General features: G+C 45.6%; 1 protein-coding gene across 1 annotated transcript in view; it reads right to left on the reverse strand.

The window, feature by feature from the left end:
* Positions 1-2,753: 2,753 nt before the first annotated feature.
* The window catches only part of LOC116989701 (integrin alpha-X-like), a 139,027-nt gene continuing 126,312 nt past the window's right edge, over positions 2,754-15,468 (reverse strand). The window contains exons 16-18 of the mRNA XM_033047298.1: positions 14,614-14,744; positions 12,497-12,651; positions 2,754-2,809 (exon numbers count right to left, since the gene is read on the reverse strand). Of these exons, the coding sequence (XP_032903189.1) occupies positions 2,754-2,809; positions 12,497-12,651; positions 14,614-14,744 (342 nt within the window). The remainder of the gene's footprint in view (positions 2,810-12,496; positions 12,652-14,613; positions 14,745-15,468) is intronic.

The following is a 15,468-nucleotide window of genomic DNA, read 5'->3' on the forward strand; positions in this document are numbered from 1 at the left end:
AGAGGATTTCTTGGAATGTATGCGGGATAGTTTGCTAAACCAACATGTAGAGGAACCAACGAGAGAGCAGGCTATTCTCGACTGGGTATAGGTATGTGAAGAGAAAAAGATTAGTTAAAACAAATGTAGGTCCCTTGCAGGCAGAAACAGGTGAATTGATCATGGGGAACAAGGACATGGCAGACCAATTGAATAATTACTTTGGTTCTGTCTTCACTAAGGAAGACATAAATAATCTGCCGGAAATAACAAGGTTAAATGAGATGGAGGAACTGAGTGAAATCCAGGTTAGCCGGGAAGTGGTGTTAGGTAAATTGAATGGATTAAAGGCCGATAAATCCCCAGGGCCGGATAAGTTGCATCCCAGAGTACTTAAGGAAGTAGCCGCAGAAATAGTGGATACATTAGTGATAATTTTTCAAAACTCTTTAGATTCTGGAGTAGTTCCTGAGGACTGGAGGGTAGCTAATGTAACCCCACTTTTTAAAAAGGGAGGGAGAGAGAAAACGGGGAATTACAGGCCAGTTAGTCTAACATACCGCGGTGGTGGGGAAAATTCTGGAGTCAGTTATTAAAGATGGGATAGCAGCACATTTGGAAAGTGGTGAGTTCATTGGACAAAGTCAGCATGGATTTATGAAAGGTAAATCATGTTTGACGAATCTTATAGAATTTTTCGAGGATGTAACTAGTGGATGTGTTATATCTGGACTTTCAGAAGGCTTTCTACAAGGTCCCACATAAGAGATTAGCATACAAACTTAAAGCACATGGTATTGGGGGTTCAGTATTGATGTGGATAGAGAACTGGCTGGCAGACAGGAAGCAAAGAGTAGGAGTAAACGGGTCCTTTTCAGAATGGCAGGCAGTGACTAGTGGGGTACCGCAAGGCTCAGTGCTGGGACCCCAGATATTTACAAAATATATTAATGATCTGGATGAGGGAATTGAATGCAACATCTCCAAGTTTGCGGATGACACGAAGCTGGGGGGCAGTGTTAGTTGTGAGGAGGATGCTAGGAGGCTGCAAGGTGACTTGGATAGGTTGGGTGAGTGGGCAAAGGCATGGCAGATGCAGTATAATGTGGATAAATGTGAGGTTATCCACTTTGGTGGCAAAAACAGGAAAGTAGACTATTATCTGAATGGTGGCCGATTAGGAAAAGGGGAGATGCAACGAGACCTGGGTGTCATGGTACACCAGTCAGTGAAAGTAGGAATGCAGGTGCAGCAGGCAGTGAGGAAAGCAAATGGTATGTTAGCATTCATAGCAAAAGGATTTGAGTATAAGAGCAGGGAGCTTCTACTGCAGTTGTACAGGGTCTTGGTGAGACCACGCTTGGAGTATTGCATACAGTTTTGGTCTCCTAATCTGAGGAAAGACATTCTTGCCATAGAGGGAGTACAGAGAAGGTTCACCAGACTGATTCCTGGGATGGCAGAACTTTCATATGAGGAAAGACTGGATAGACTCGGCTTGTACACGTTGGAATTCAGAAGACTGAGGGGGGATCTTATAGAAACTTACAAAATTCTTAAGGGGTTGGACAGGCTACATGCAGGAAGATTATTCCCGATGTTGGGGAAGTCCAGAACTAGGGGTCACAGTTTAAGGATAAGAGGGAAGACTTTTAGGACCGAGGTGAGGAAATAATTTTTTACACAGAGAGTGGTGAATCTGTGGAATTCTCTGCAACAGAAGGTAGTTGAGGCCAGTTAATTGGCTATATTTAAGAGGGAGTTAGATGTAGCCCTTGTGGCTAAAGGGGTCAGGGGGTATGGAGAGAAGGCAGGGATGGGATACTGAGTTGGATGATCAGCCATGATCATATCAAATGGCAGTGCAGGCTCGAAGGGCCGAATGGCCTACTCCTGCACCTATTTTCTATGTTTACTCATTTAACTGCTCTGCCATTTCCTTGTTTCCCATTATAAATCCACCTGTCTCTGATTGTAAGGGACCTACATTTGTCTGCACTAATCTTTTCCTTTTTATATATCTAAAGAAGCTTTTACAGTCATTTTTTATATTCCCCGCAAGCTTTCTTTCATGCCCTTTTTTCCCTCTTCATCAACCCCTTTGTCCTCATCTGTTGAGTTCTAAATTTCTCCCAGTCCCCTGGTTTGCTGCTTCCTCTGGCCAATGTGTATGCCTCCTCCTTGAATTTAACACTATACCTGATTTCCCTCATTAGCCACGGTTGAGCTGCCTTCCCCCTTTAATTTTTTCACCAGACAGGGATGAAGAATTTCTGGAGTTCAACCATGTGGTGTTTAAATCTTTGCCATTGCATCTCCACCATCAACTCTTTAAGTATAATTTGCCAGTCTATCCTAACCAATTGCCAATTGCCAACTGATACCTTCGAAGTCTCCTTTCTTTAAGTTAACCATGTCACTCACCATCCTAATGCAGAATTCCACCATATTATGGCCACTACTGCCCAAGGGGCTTTGCACAACAAGGTCGCTAACTAATCCTTCCTCATTACACAATACCCAGTCTAGGATGGCCATCCCTCTAGCTGGTTCCTCTACATATTGGTTTAAAAAACCATCCCGTATACATTCCAGGAAATCCTCCTCCTCAGCGCTGTTATCAATTTAGTTGACCTAATCAATTAATTAATACGAGGGCATTAAGGGCAATCCCAAGAGATTTTATAAATATATAAGGGGGGGGAGAGGGTAACTCTCCCCCCCTTATATATATAAGGGGGAGAGAGAGTGGGACCTGTCAGGAATCAGAGCGGTCACCTCTGTTTGGAGCCACAGGAGATGGACAAGGTCCTCGATGAGTATTTCCCGTCTGTATTTACCAAGAAGACAGAAGGACAGAGGAACTTAGAAACATAGAAAATAGGTGCAGGAGTCGGCCATTCGGCCCTTTAAGCTAGCACCACCATTTAACATGATCATGGCTGATCATTTAAAATCAGTACCCCATTCCTACGTTTTCCCCAGGTCCCTTGATTCCCTTAGCCCTAAGAGCTAAATCTAGCTCTCTCTTGAAAACATCCAGTGAATTGGTCTCCACTGCCTTCTGTGGACATGGGGCAGTCAATGGAATTGTCTCGAGAGCAGTCAGTGTTACGGTCAGAGAGGTGTTGAAGGCCCCATCATGTGCAAAGGTGGACAACTCTCCAGGGCCTGAGCAGATATATCCGAAAAACATCATGGGAAAACAGGAAACTTACATCTTTAAATACAGGAGAGGTGTCGGAAGACAGGAGGGTGGCAAATGTTGTGCCTCTAATCAAGAAGGGCTGCAAGGAAAAAGCTGGGAACTATAGGGCAGTGAGAACATCTGTAGTTGGAAAGTTACGAGAGAGTATTCTTAGGGGTAGGTTATACAGGCATTTGGATGGGCAAGGGCTGATTAAGGATAGTCAGCATGGTTTTGTACGTGGCAGGTTGCGTCTCACAAACCTGATTGAATTTTCTGAAGACGTGACCAAAAAGATCGATGTGGGCAGAGCTGTAGATGTTGTGTACATGGACTTCAGCAAATCATTCAACAAGGTTCCGTATGGTATGTTGCTCTGGAAGGTTAGATCGCATGGAATCCATGGAGAGATAGCTGAATGGATAGCAAATTAGCTTCATGGAAGGAAGCAGAGGGTGATGGTGGAAGGTTGTTTTTCGGACTGGAGGCCTGTGACTAGTGGTGTGCCTCAGGGTTTAGTGCTGGGCCCGTTACTGTTTGTCATCTACATCAATGATTTGTATGAGAACATACAGAGCAAGATTAGCAAGTTTGCTAGTGATACAAAAGTAGGTGGATTTGCAGATAGTGAAGGTGTTTGTGAAAAATTGCTGCAGGATCTTGATCGATTGGTCAGGTGGGAGGAGGAATGGTGGATGGAATTTAATACAGAGAAATGTGAAGTGTTGCATTTTGGTAAGTCTAACATGGGCAGGAACACAGTGAATGCCTCTGGGGAGTGTTGTGAAACAGGGATCTAGGAGTGCAGGTTCATGGTTCCTTGAAGATGGAGTCACAGGTAGACAGGGTGGTCAAAAAGGCTTTTGGCACATTGGACTTCATCAGATGGGAGGTCATGTTGCAATCGTACAAGATGTTGGTGAGACCGCATTTAGAGTATTATATTCAGTTCTGGTCAGCATTTTATAGGACAGATGTTGTCAAGCTGGAAAGGGTACGGAGAAGATGTACAAAAATATTGCCTGGGCTGGAGGGTGTGAGCTATTGGGAATGGTTGAGTAGGCTGGTTCTCTATTCCTTGGGGCGCAGGAAGAAGAGGGGATGATCTTATAGAGGTGTATAAAATCATGAGAGGAATAGATCGGGTAGATGAACAGAGTCTCTTGCCAGAGTAGGTGAATCGAGGACCAGAGGACATAAGTTTAAGGTGAAGGGGAAAAGATTTAATAGAAATCTGAAGGGCAACTTTTTCACACAACGAGTGGTGGGTGTATAGAACGAGCTGCCAGAGGAGGTAGTTGAGGCAGGGACTATCCCAACATTTAAGAAACATTCATGAAACAGACAAGTGCATGGATTGGATATGCTTGGAGGGATATGGACCAAACACAGGCAGGTGGGACTAGTGTAGCATGGGCAAGTTAGGCTGAAGAGACTGTTTCCACACTATAACTTAATGAGTCAGGGGATATGGGGAGAAGGCAGGAACGGGGTACTGATTGGAAATGATCAGCCATGATCACATTGAATGGCGGTGATGGCTCGAAGGGCCAAATGGCCTGCTCCTGCACCTATTGTCTATTGACTCCAAAATTTTGGTTGCCAGACAGGAAACAAAGAATAGAGATTAACTGGTCTCTTTCAGAAATGCAGTCTGTGACAAGTGGGGTATGAGAATGCAGGGTGACTTGGACAGGTTGGGTGAGTGGGCAGACGCAGTTTAATGTGCATAAATGTGAGGTTATCCACTTTGGGAAAAGGGGAAGTACAACGAGATCTGGATGTCTTTGTACATCACTGAAAGTAAGCATGCAGGTATAGCAGGCAGTGAAGAAAGCCAATGGCATGTTGGCCTTCATAACAAGAGGAGTTGAGTATAGGAGCAAAGAGGTCCTTCTGCAGTTGTACAGGGCCAGAGTGAGACAACACCTGGAATATTGTGTGCAGTTTGGTCTCCAAATTTGAGGAAGGACATTCTTGCTATTGAGGGAGTGCAGCGTAGGTTCACGAGGTTAATTCCCAGGATGGCGGGACTGTCATATGTTGAGAGAATGGAGCGACTAAGCTTGTATACTCTGGAATTTAGAAAGATGAGAGGGGATCTTAATGAACATATAATTATTAAGGGATTGGACGCGCTCGAGGCAGTAAACATGTTCCAGATGTTAGGTGAGTCCAGAACCAAGGGCCACAGTTTAACCATATAACCATATAACAATTACATCATGAGTATAGAAGTTGGGATGTAATGTTAAAATTGTACAAGGCATTGGTGAGGCCAATTCTGGAGTATGGTGTACAATTTTGGTCGCCTAATTATAGGAAGGATGTCAACAAAATAGAGAGAGTACAGAGGCGATTTACTAGAATGTTGCCTGGGTTTCAGCAACTAAGTTACAGAGAAAAGAGAAAGGTTGAACAAGTTAGGGCTTTATTCTTTGGAGCGCAGAAGGTTAAGGGGGGACTTGATAGAGGTTTTTAAAATGATGAGAGGGATAGACAGAGTTGACGTGGAAAAGCTTTTCCCACTGAGAGTAGGGAAGATTCAAACAAGGGGACATGACTTGAGAATTAAGGGACTGCAGTTTAGGGGTAACATGAGGGGGAACTTCTTTACTCAGAGAGTGGTAGCTGTGTGGAATGAGCTTCCAGTGAAGGTGGTGGAGGCAGGTTCGTTTTTATCATTTAAAAATAAATTGGATAGTTATATGGATGGGAAAGGAATGGAGGGTTATGGTCTGAGCGCAGGTATATGGGACTAGGGGAGATTATGTGTTCGGCACGGACTAGAGGGGTCGAGATGGCCTGTTTCCGTGCTGTAATTGTTATATGGTTATTATATGGTTATATCTCGGCCCTTCTAGTCCGTGCCGAACACTTACTCTCACCTAGTCTCATCTACCTGCACTCAGACCATAACCCTCCATTCCTTTCCCGTCCATATACCTATCCAATTTATTTTTAAATGATAAAATCGAACCTGCCTCCACCACTTCCACTGGAAGCGCATTCCATACAGCTACCACTCTCTGAGTAAAGAAGTTCCCCCTCATGTTACCCCAAAACGTTTGTCCCTTAATTCTCAAATCATGTCCTCTTGTTTGAATCTTCCCTACTCTCAATGGAAAAAACTTATCCACGTCAACTTTGTCTATCCCTCTCATAATTTTAAAGATCTCTATCAAGTCCCCCCTTAACCGTCTGCGCTTCAAAGAATAAAGATCTATCTTGTTCAACCTTTCTCTGTAACTTAGGTGCTGAAACCCAGGCAACAATATAGTAAATCTCCTCTGTACTCTCTCTATTTTGTTGACATCGTTCCTATAATTTGGTGACCAAAATTGTACACCATACTCCAGAATTGGTCTCACCAATGCTTTGTACAATTTTAACATTACATCCCAACTTCTATTCTCAATGCTCTGATTTATAAAGGCCAGCACAACAAAAGCTTTCTTTACCACCCTATCTACATGAGATTCCACCTTCAGGTAACTATGCAGTTATTCCTAGATCCCTCTGTTCAACTGCATTCCTCAATTCGCTACAATTTACCATGTACGTCCTATTTTGATTTGTCCTGCCAAGATGTAGCACCTCACACTTATCAGCATTAAACTCCATCAGCCAGCTTTCAGCCCACTCTTCCAAATGGCCTAAATCTCTCTGTAGACTTTAAAATCCACTTCATTATCCACAACACCTTAATATCTTAGTATCATCTGCATACTTACCAATCCAATTTAGCACACCATCATCCAGATCATTGATGTATATGACAAACAACAGTGGACCCAACACAGATCCCTGAGGCACCCCACTAGTCACCGGCCTCCAACCTGACAAACAGTTATCCACCATTACTCTCTGGCCTGTCCCATTCAGCCACTGTTGAATCCATCTTCCTACACCACTATTAATACCCAACAATTGAACCTTCTAAAACAACCTTCCATGTGGAATCTTGTCAAAGGCCTTACTGAAGTCCATATACACAACATCCACTGCTTTACCCTCATCAATTTTCCTAGTAACCTCTTCAAAAAATTCAAGAAGATTAGTCAAACATGACCTTCCAGGCACAAATCCATGTTGACTGTTCCTAATCAGACCCTGTTTATCCAGATGATTATATATATATTACCTCTAAGTATCCTTTCCATTAATTTGCCCACCACTGATGTCAAACTAACAGGTCTATAATTGCTAGGTTTACTCTAAGAACCCTTTTAAACAATGGAACAACATGCGCCGTATGCCAATCCTCCGGCACCATTCCCGTTTCTAATGACATTTGAAATATTTCTGTCATAGCCCCTGCTAGTTCTACACTAACTTCCCTCAATGTCCGAGGGAATATCCTGTCAGGACCTGGAGACTTATCCACTTTTACATTTTTCAAAGTGTCAGTACTTCCTCTTCTTTGATCCTCATAGTTTCTATAGTTACTCTACTTGTTTCCCTTACCTCACATGATTCAACATCCTTCTCCTTGGTGAATACCGAAGAAAAGAAATTGTTCATTATCTCCCCCCTCTCTTTTGGCTCTGCACACAGCTGTCCACTCTGACTCTTTAATGGACCAATTTTATCCCTCGTTATTCTTTTGCTATTAATATAGCTGTAGAAACCCTTTGGATTTACTTTCACCTTACTTGCCAAAGCAATCTCATATCTTCTTTTAGCTTTTCTAATTTCTTTCTTAAGATTATTTTTACATTCTTTATACTCCTTAAGCACCTCATTTACTCCATGCTGCCTATAATTATTGTAGATCTCTCTATTTTTCCAAACCAAGTGTCCAATTTCCCTTGAAAACCATGGCTCTTTCCAATTATTACTCTGTCCTTTCAACCGAACAGGGACATAAAGGTTCTGTACTCTTAAAATGTCATCTTTAAATGTCTTCCATTTCTCTTCTACATCCGTCCCATAAAACAAAATGTCCCAGTTCACTCCTTTTAAATCCTTTCGCATCTCCTCAAAGTTAGCCTTTCTCAAATCAAAAATCTCAACCCTAGGTCCAGTTCTGACCATCTCCATAATTATATTGAAACTAATGGTATTGTGATCACTGGACCTGAAGTGCTCCCCAACGCATACCTCAGCCACCTGACCTGTCTCAATTCCTAACAGGAGGTCAAGCACTGCCCCATCTTCAGTAGGTACCTCTATGTATTGCTGCAAAAAACTATCCTGCACCCATTTTACAAATTCCAAACCATCCAATCCTTTTACAGAATGTGTTTCCCAGTCTATGTGTGGAAAATTGAAATCTCCCACAATCACTATCATTATCATTATCATCCTTTTATTGTCATCATGCAAAGCAATGTACAGTGCAAAATGAGAAGACGTTTCCCAGGGAATACCGGAGCATCGCACATAAACATTTCACGCATAAATAAAAAACAATCCAGTTCCTGATAAAAACAGTACGAATAGTTTAAAAAAAGTGCAGGAAAAAAAGCAACATTAAAATACAAGTAAAAAAAAAAAGTCATAAAATGTCCAGGGCAGCTGATTTAAGTGGCCTGAGCCAATGCCAGAGTTATTACTCAGTGCCAGTTATTAAATTGTCAGTGCAAAAGCAGCAGAATCAGGTGGAGTGACTGTTTAGCAGCCTCACAGCCTGTGGTTACTACTAATATCTGCTATCTCCTTACACATTTGCTCTTCCAATTCTCGCTCCCCATTTGGTGGTCTATAATACACCCCTATAACTGTTGCTACACCTTTCCCATTTCTCAGTTCCACCCAAATAGCCTCCCTAGACGTGCCCTCTAATCTATCCTGCCAAAGCACAAGAAACCCACCACAGCTTATTTTCTGTTTATTATCTTTTTCTTCTTTCCTGTTGGGTCTGAGTGCTTCCCTTCTCTGCCTCCTGCCTCACACACTGTCTACGAGCTTTCTCTATTTGAGTCCCTCCCCCCAACGTTCTAGTTTAAAGTCTCCCCAGTAGCCTTTGCAAATCTCCCCGCCCTCGGGTTCAAGTGCAACCCGTCCTTTCTGTACAGGTCACACCTTCCCCAAAAGAGGTCCCAATAATCCAGAAACTTGAATCCCTGCCCACTGCACCAGTCCCTCAGCCACGCATTTAACCTCCACCTCGCTCCATTCCTACTCTCACTGTCGCGTGGCACAGGCAGTAATCCTGAGTTTGTTACTTTTGTGGTCCTTCTCCTTAACTCTCTTCCTAACTCCCTAAATTCTCCTTTCAGGACCTCTTCTCTTTTTCTACCTATGTCATTGGTACCTATATGTACCACGACCTCTGGCTCCTCTCCCTCCCATTTCAGGATATCTTGGACATGTTCAGACACATCCCAGACCCTGGCACCAGGGAGGCAAACTACCATCCGGGTCTCCTGACTGCGTCCACAGAATCGGCTATCTGACCCCCTAACTATAAGAGTCCCCTATTACTAATGCCCTCCACTTCTTTTCCCTACCCTTCTGAGCAACAGGTCCGGTCTCTGTGCCGGAGGCCCGGCCGCTGTCGCTACCCCCAGGTAGGCTGTCCCCCCCAACAGTACTCAAACAGGAGTACTTATTGCCAAGATGTACAGCCACCAGGGTACTCTCTAGTCCCTGCCTCTGCCCCTTGCCCCTCCTAACCGTGAACCACTTGTCTGCCTCCCGTGGTCTTGGAATGACCACCTCTCTATGACCTCCTCACTCTCCCTGACCAGTCAGAGCTGCTGCTCCAGGTTCTTAATACGGTCCCTTAGGAGCTCCATCTAGACGCACCTGGCGCAGATGTGGACGTCTGGATGGCTATCAGACTCCATGACTTCCCATATCCGACATCCAGAACAATAAACTGCCCAGGCACTCATACTCCCACCTTACCCAGGATACAATACAAATTGCTGGAAGAAATCAGCTGCGCCGGGAGTATCTAGGATTACTCCCAATCAGCTGCTTCCTCTAGTCCGCTTCCACCAATCAGCCGCTTCCTCAAGCCCACTTATTTTGAAGTGTGATGGAACGTTGCAGAGTGGGCAACGCTGCACCCGCCGCTCCAACCGCTCCTGGACTTCTGTGGAACAAAACCCCGCGCTCCGTTTTTAAACTCACCGCGCGGACGCTGCTCCAACCGCTCCTGGGCCTCAAAATGGTAAATCCCTTAGAAACATGGAACATAGGTGCAGGAGGAGGCCATTCGGCCCTTTGAGCCAGCACCGCCAATCATTGTGATCATAGCTGATCGTCCCCTATCAATAACCCGTGCCTGCCTTCTCCCCATGTCCCTTGACTCCACGAGCCCCTAGAGCGCTATCTAACTCTCTCTTAAATCCATCGTGACTTGGCCTTCACTGCCCTCTGTGGCAGGGAATTCCATAAATTCACAACTCTCTGGGTGAAAACGTTTTTTCACACCTCAGTCTTAAATGACCTCCCCTTTATTCTAAGACTGTGGCCCCTGGTTCTGAACTCGCCAAACATTGGGAATATTTTTCCAGCATCTAGCTTGTCCAGTCCTTTTATAATTTTATATGTTTCTATAAGATCCCCCCCCATCCTTCTAAACTCCAGTGAATACCAGCCTAGTCTTTTCAATCTTTCCTCATATGACAGTCCCGCCATCCCAGGGATCAATCTCGTGAACCTACGCTGCACTGCCTCAATCACAAGGATGTCCTTCCTCAAATTAGGAGACCAAAACTGTACACTATACTCTAGATGTGGCCTCACCAGAACCCCATACAACTGCAGAAGAACCTCTTTACTCCTATACTGAAATCCTCTTGTTATGAAGGCCAACATTCCATTAGCTTTCTTCACTGCCTGCTGTACCTGTAAACCAACTTTCAGTGACCGGTGTACAAGGACACCCAGGTCTCGCTGCACCTCCCCCTTACATAACCTAACCCCATTGAGATAATAATCTGCCTCCTTGTTTTTGCCGCCAAAGTGGATAACCTCACATTTATCTATATTATACTGTATCTGCCACACATCTGCCCACTCACTCAACCTGTCCAGGTCACCCTGCAACCTCCTAACATCCTCTTGACAGTTCACACTGCCACCCAGCTTTGTGTCATCCGCAAACTTGCTAGTGTTGCTCCTAATTCCCTCCTCCAAATCATTAATATATATGGTAAACTGTTGCGGCCCCAACACCGAGCCTTGCAGCACTCCACTCACCACTGCCTACCATTCTGAAAAGGACCCGTTCACTCCTACTCTTTGCTTCCTGTCTGCCAACCAATTTTCTATCCATGTCAACACCCTACACCCAATACCATGTGCTCTAATTTTAGTCACCAGTCTCGCGTGCGGGACCTTATCTAAGGCTTTCTGAAAGTCTAGATACACTACATCCACTGGCACCTCTTCATCCATTTTACTTGTCACATCCTCAGAAAATTCCAGAAGATTAGTCAAGCATGATTTCCCTTTCATAAATCCATGTTGACCTGGACTAATCATTTTACTGCTATGCAAATGCCCCATTATTACCCCTTTAATAATTGACTCCAGCATCTTTCCCACCACCGAAGTCAGGCTAACTGGTCTGTAATTCCCCGTTTTCTTTCTCGCTCCTTTCTTGAAAAGTGGGATAACATTAGCTATCCTCCAATCCACTGGAACTGATCCTGAATCTATTGAACATTGGAAAATGATCACCAATGCGTCCACTATTTCTAGAGCCACCTCCCTGAGGACCCTGGGATGCAGACCATCAGGCCCAGGGGATTTATCATCCTTCAGACCCATTAGCCTACCCAATACTATTTCTCGCCTAATGAAAATTTCTTTCAGTTCCTCTACCCCCTTAGATCCTCTGTCCTCCAGTATATCTGGGATATTGTTTGTGTCTTCCTTAGTGAAGACTGATCCGAAGTACCTATTCAACTCTTCTGCCATTTCCTTGATGCCCATAATAATTTCACCCGTGTCTGCCTTCAAGGGACCCACATTGAGAACGCAAATGAGGAAAAACGTTTTCACCCAGGGAGTTGTGAGTCTGTGGAATTCTCTGCCTCAGAAGGCAATGGGGGCCAATTCTCTGGATGCTTTCAAGAGAGAGTTAGATAGAGCTCTTATAGATAGCTGACTCAAGGGATATGGGGAGAAGGCAGGGACGGGGTACTGATTGTGAATTATCAGCCATGATCACATTGAATGGACCGAAGGCTCAAAGGGCCGAATGGCCTACTCATGCATCAATTGTTTATATCCCTGGGAGTGGGTTACAGGCTGGGAGGGTTCATGGATAAAATACCAGATCCTGGGTATGGGCGGGGTATCTGTATTATATATATACACAGATTAGGGTTCGAGGCTGGGATCTGATCCAGTTGGTGCCTGTTTTACCTGGTAACTTCTTGGTGACCTCGCGAAGGTTAAAGCACATCTTCACCAACACTTCAGGCTTCCTCTGTGAATTTTTGGGACAGTCGACATCTTTCTGTTTGATTTTCGGTGGGTCGAATGTGGTGTGAACTTCGACATCGACAACAGGCTGGGAACTATGGGAGTAACAGAGCGTTTATTAAAAATTGCAGCAGGCTCCATCAATTGGGTAAGTGGGCCGAGGAAGGGCAAATGGAGTTGAACACAGATAAGTGTGAGTTAATGCATTTTGGGGAAGTCAATCGTGGGCAGGACCTTCACAGTGAATGTCTGGGCATTGGGGAGTGTTGTAGAGCAGAAGGGTCTTGGAGTGCACGTACAAAGTTTGCTGAAAGTGGTGTCACAGGTAGACAGGGTGGTCAAGAAGTCTTTCAGCACATTGGCCTTCACCAGTCAGGGTGATGAGTATACAAGTTGGGACATTTTGTTACAGTTGTACAAGATGCTGGTGAGGCCACACTTGGGAGTACTGGGTAGGAAGGAACTGCAGGTGTTGTTTAAACCGAAGATAGATGTAAAAAGGCGGAGTAATTCAGCGGGGCAGGCAGCATCTCTGGAGAGAAGGAATGGCTGATGTTTCGGGTCTGAAGAAGGGTCTCGACCCGAAACATCATCCATTCCTTCTCTCCAGAGATGCTGTCTATCCCGCTGAGTTGCTCCAGCTTTTTGTGTCTATCTTGGGAATAGTTTGATCACCCTGCTTTTAGACAAATGTCATTGAGCTGCAAAAAGTGCAGTGCTGCAAAAAGGATGTTGCCAGAGCAATGGGGAGAGATTGGGACAGGCTAGGTTTTATTACTTGGAGCACAGGAGGATGAGGGATGAACTTACAGAGGGGTATAAGATTATGAAGGGAATGGATAGTGTGATGAAAGGGTTAATAGGGATGGTTGACTGAGACTAGGGATAGAAAAATATAACTTAGGAAGAAATAATGAGCTGTCAGCATGAAACCAGACTGCTGCTAGGATAGAAAGTAACAATAAACAGAACAGGCAGACTTTCAAGGCTGTGAATTAACAGATAAAAACTTCAACAGAAGCCTTTAAGGAAACTAGGACAGAGAGGAGAAGGACACGAGGTTACGCTCAAATACGCATGCTTGATGAGATAACATGAATATTACAACACACCCACTATGACAAGATGCTCCATTTAAATGCACATACGATGTATGTTGTGAGAGATAACTTTAACGTCGAGAGGCGTTCCGAGACGTTCTCGTGGGAATGTAAACCTTAGTGCTCTGATTGGAAGGAGCCCAAAGGGGAGGAATGAGGGTGTGACAATTGTAAACTGAAATGAATAAAAGTAAAGCACATCTCCATCCTCTGTGTGCCTCTAGGTGGAGTTAGAGGGGCACCCTCTTCTGCGCAGAATTGCAATAAATGAAAAACTTGTTTCTCTGACTTTGTCTCTGAGCATTTATGATTTAAAATCTCACAGATGGGGTGAATGCAAATTATTTTACCGCCAGGGTAGGGAAATCAAGTACCAGAGGACATAGGTTTGAGGTGAGAGATTTAACAGGCTGGTATCTAATCCAGGGGTTCGGGGTGAGATATAACGGATATATATCGAGTAACAGGTCTTAGGGAGTGGGTTACAGGCTGGGATCTAATGCAGGGGTTTGGGAGTAGAAGATTGACAGAATAACAGAATCCCGGGAGTGTTCCTATTTCCTATTTATTAAGAGATCATTACTTTTTCACGCAGAGTGTGGTGGGTAAATGGAATGAGGTAGTTGAGGCAAGTACTACAACAGTATTTAAAATACATTTTGGCAGATACATGGATAGGAAACATTTAGAGGAGAGGGAGCGCCGTGGGTAGGGGAGGGGGGGAGAGGGAGGCGGAGGGGGGGAGTGGGAGGGGGGGAGGCGGGGGGGGAGGGAGGGGTGGGAGGGGGAGAGGGTGAAAGGGAGGGGGAGAGGGAGTGGGAGAGGGAGGGGGACTGGAAGGGGGGAGGGGGAGTGGTAGAGGGAGGGGAGAGGGGGGGGGGGGAGGAGGGAGGGCGCCGCGTGAGTATGGTGGGACTGGAAGGTGGGGATGGAGAGACGGGGCCAAGAGCCATGTACCGGAAGACAACGACTTTTCCCAGGGCTCCCACGGCAATATCGGACAGACCGTCACGGTTGACGTCCATCGCTCCGTGGATGGCGCGGCCGAAAAACTGTAGGCCGGGCTCCACGTCCGCCGATCGGATATGCTGTGGGAGAAGTGGAGAAAAAGGGAGCGGAGTGTGGTCAGAGCTAAGAGCAAGGCTCCCCTAGCAAATGCCGACAGCCTCCCCTAGCAACCGGTGACAGACCCCCACTCGCAACCGCCGACAGGCCTCCCCTAGCAACCGGTGACATGCCTCCCCTAGCAACAGGCCTCCCTTCGCAACCACCGACAGGCCTCCCCTAGCAACTGGTGACAGGTCTCCCCTAGCAACCGGCGACAGGTCTCCCGTAGCAACCGGCGACAGGCCTCCCCTAGCAACCTGCAACAGGCCTCCACTCGCAACCGGCGACAGGCCCCCACTCGCAACCAGTGACAGACCTCCCCGAGCAACTGGTAACGGGCTTCCCCTAGCAACCGGCCTCCCTCAGCAACTGGCTACAGGTTTCCCCTAGCAACAGGCCTCCCCTAGCAACCAGCGACAGGCCGCCCCGAGCAACCGGAGGCTGGCCTCTCCAAGCAACCGGCAAGTGTACTCCCAAGCAACCGGTGACTGGCCTCGAGGATCGCCAACTATTAGCCAGGACATCCCGTATATTGGGTTAAAGAATGGACCCTGCACCCTCTCCTTTCCATTCACCACTTCACACCAACGTAAGGCAAGACTACAGTATGAAAAGACTGGACCATTACCCCCTCCAATCACCACTTCACACCCTCTGTGCCGCAAAACATCACTTATCCAACAATCAATCCATCCATCCATCCAT

The sequence above is a fragment of the Amblyraja radiata genome, chromosome 29 (genome assembly GCF_010909765.2).
Source record: "Amblyraja radiata isolate CabotCenter1 chromosome 29, sAmbRad1.1.pri, whole genome shotgun sequence".
NCBI classification, from domain to species: Eukaryota; Metazoa; Chordata; class Chondrichthyes; order Rajiformes; family Rajidae; genus Amblyraja; species Amblyraja radiata.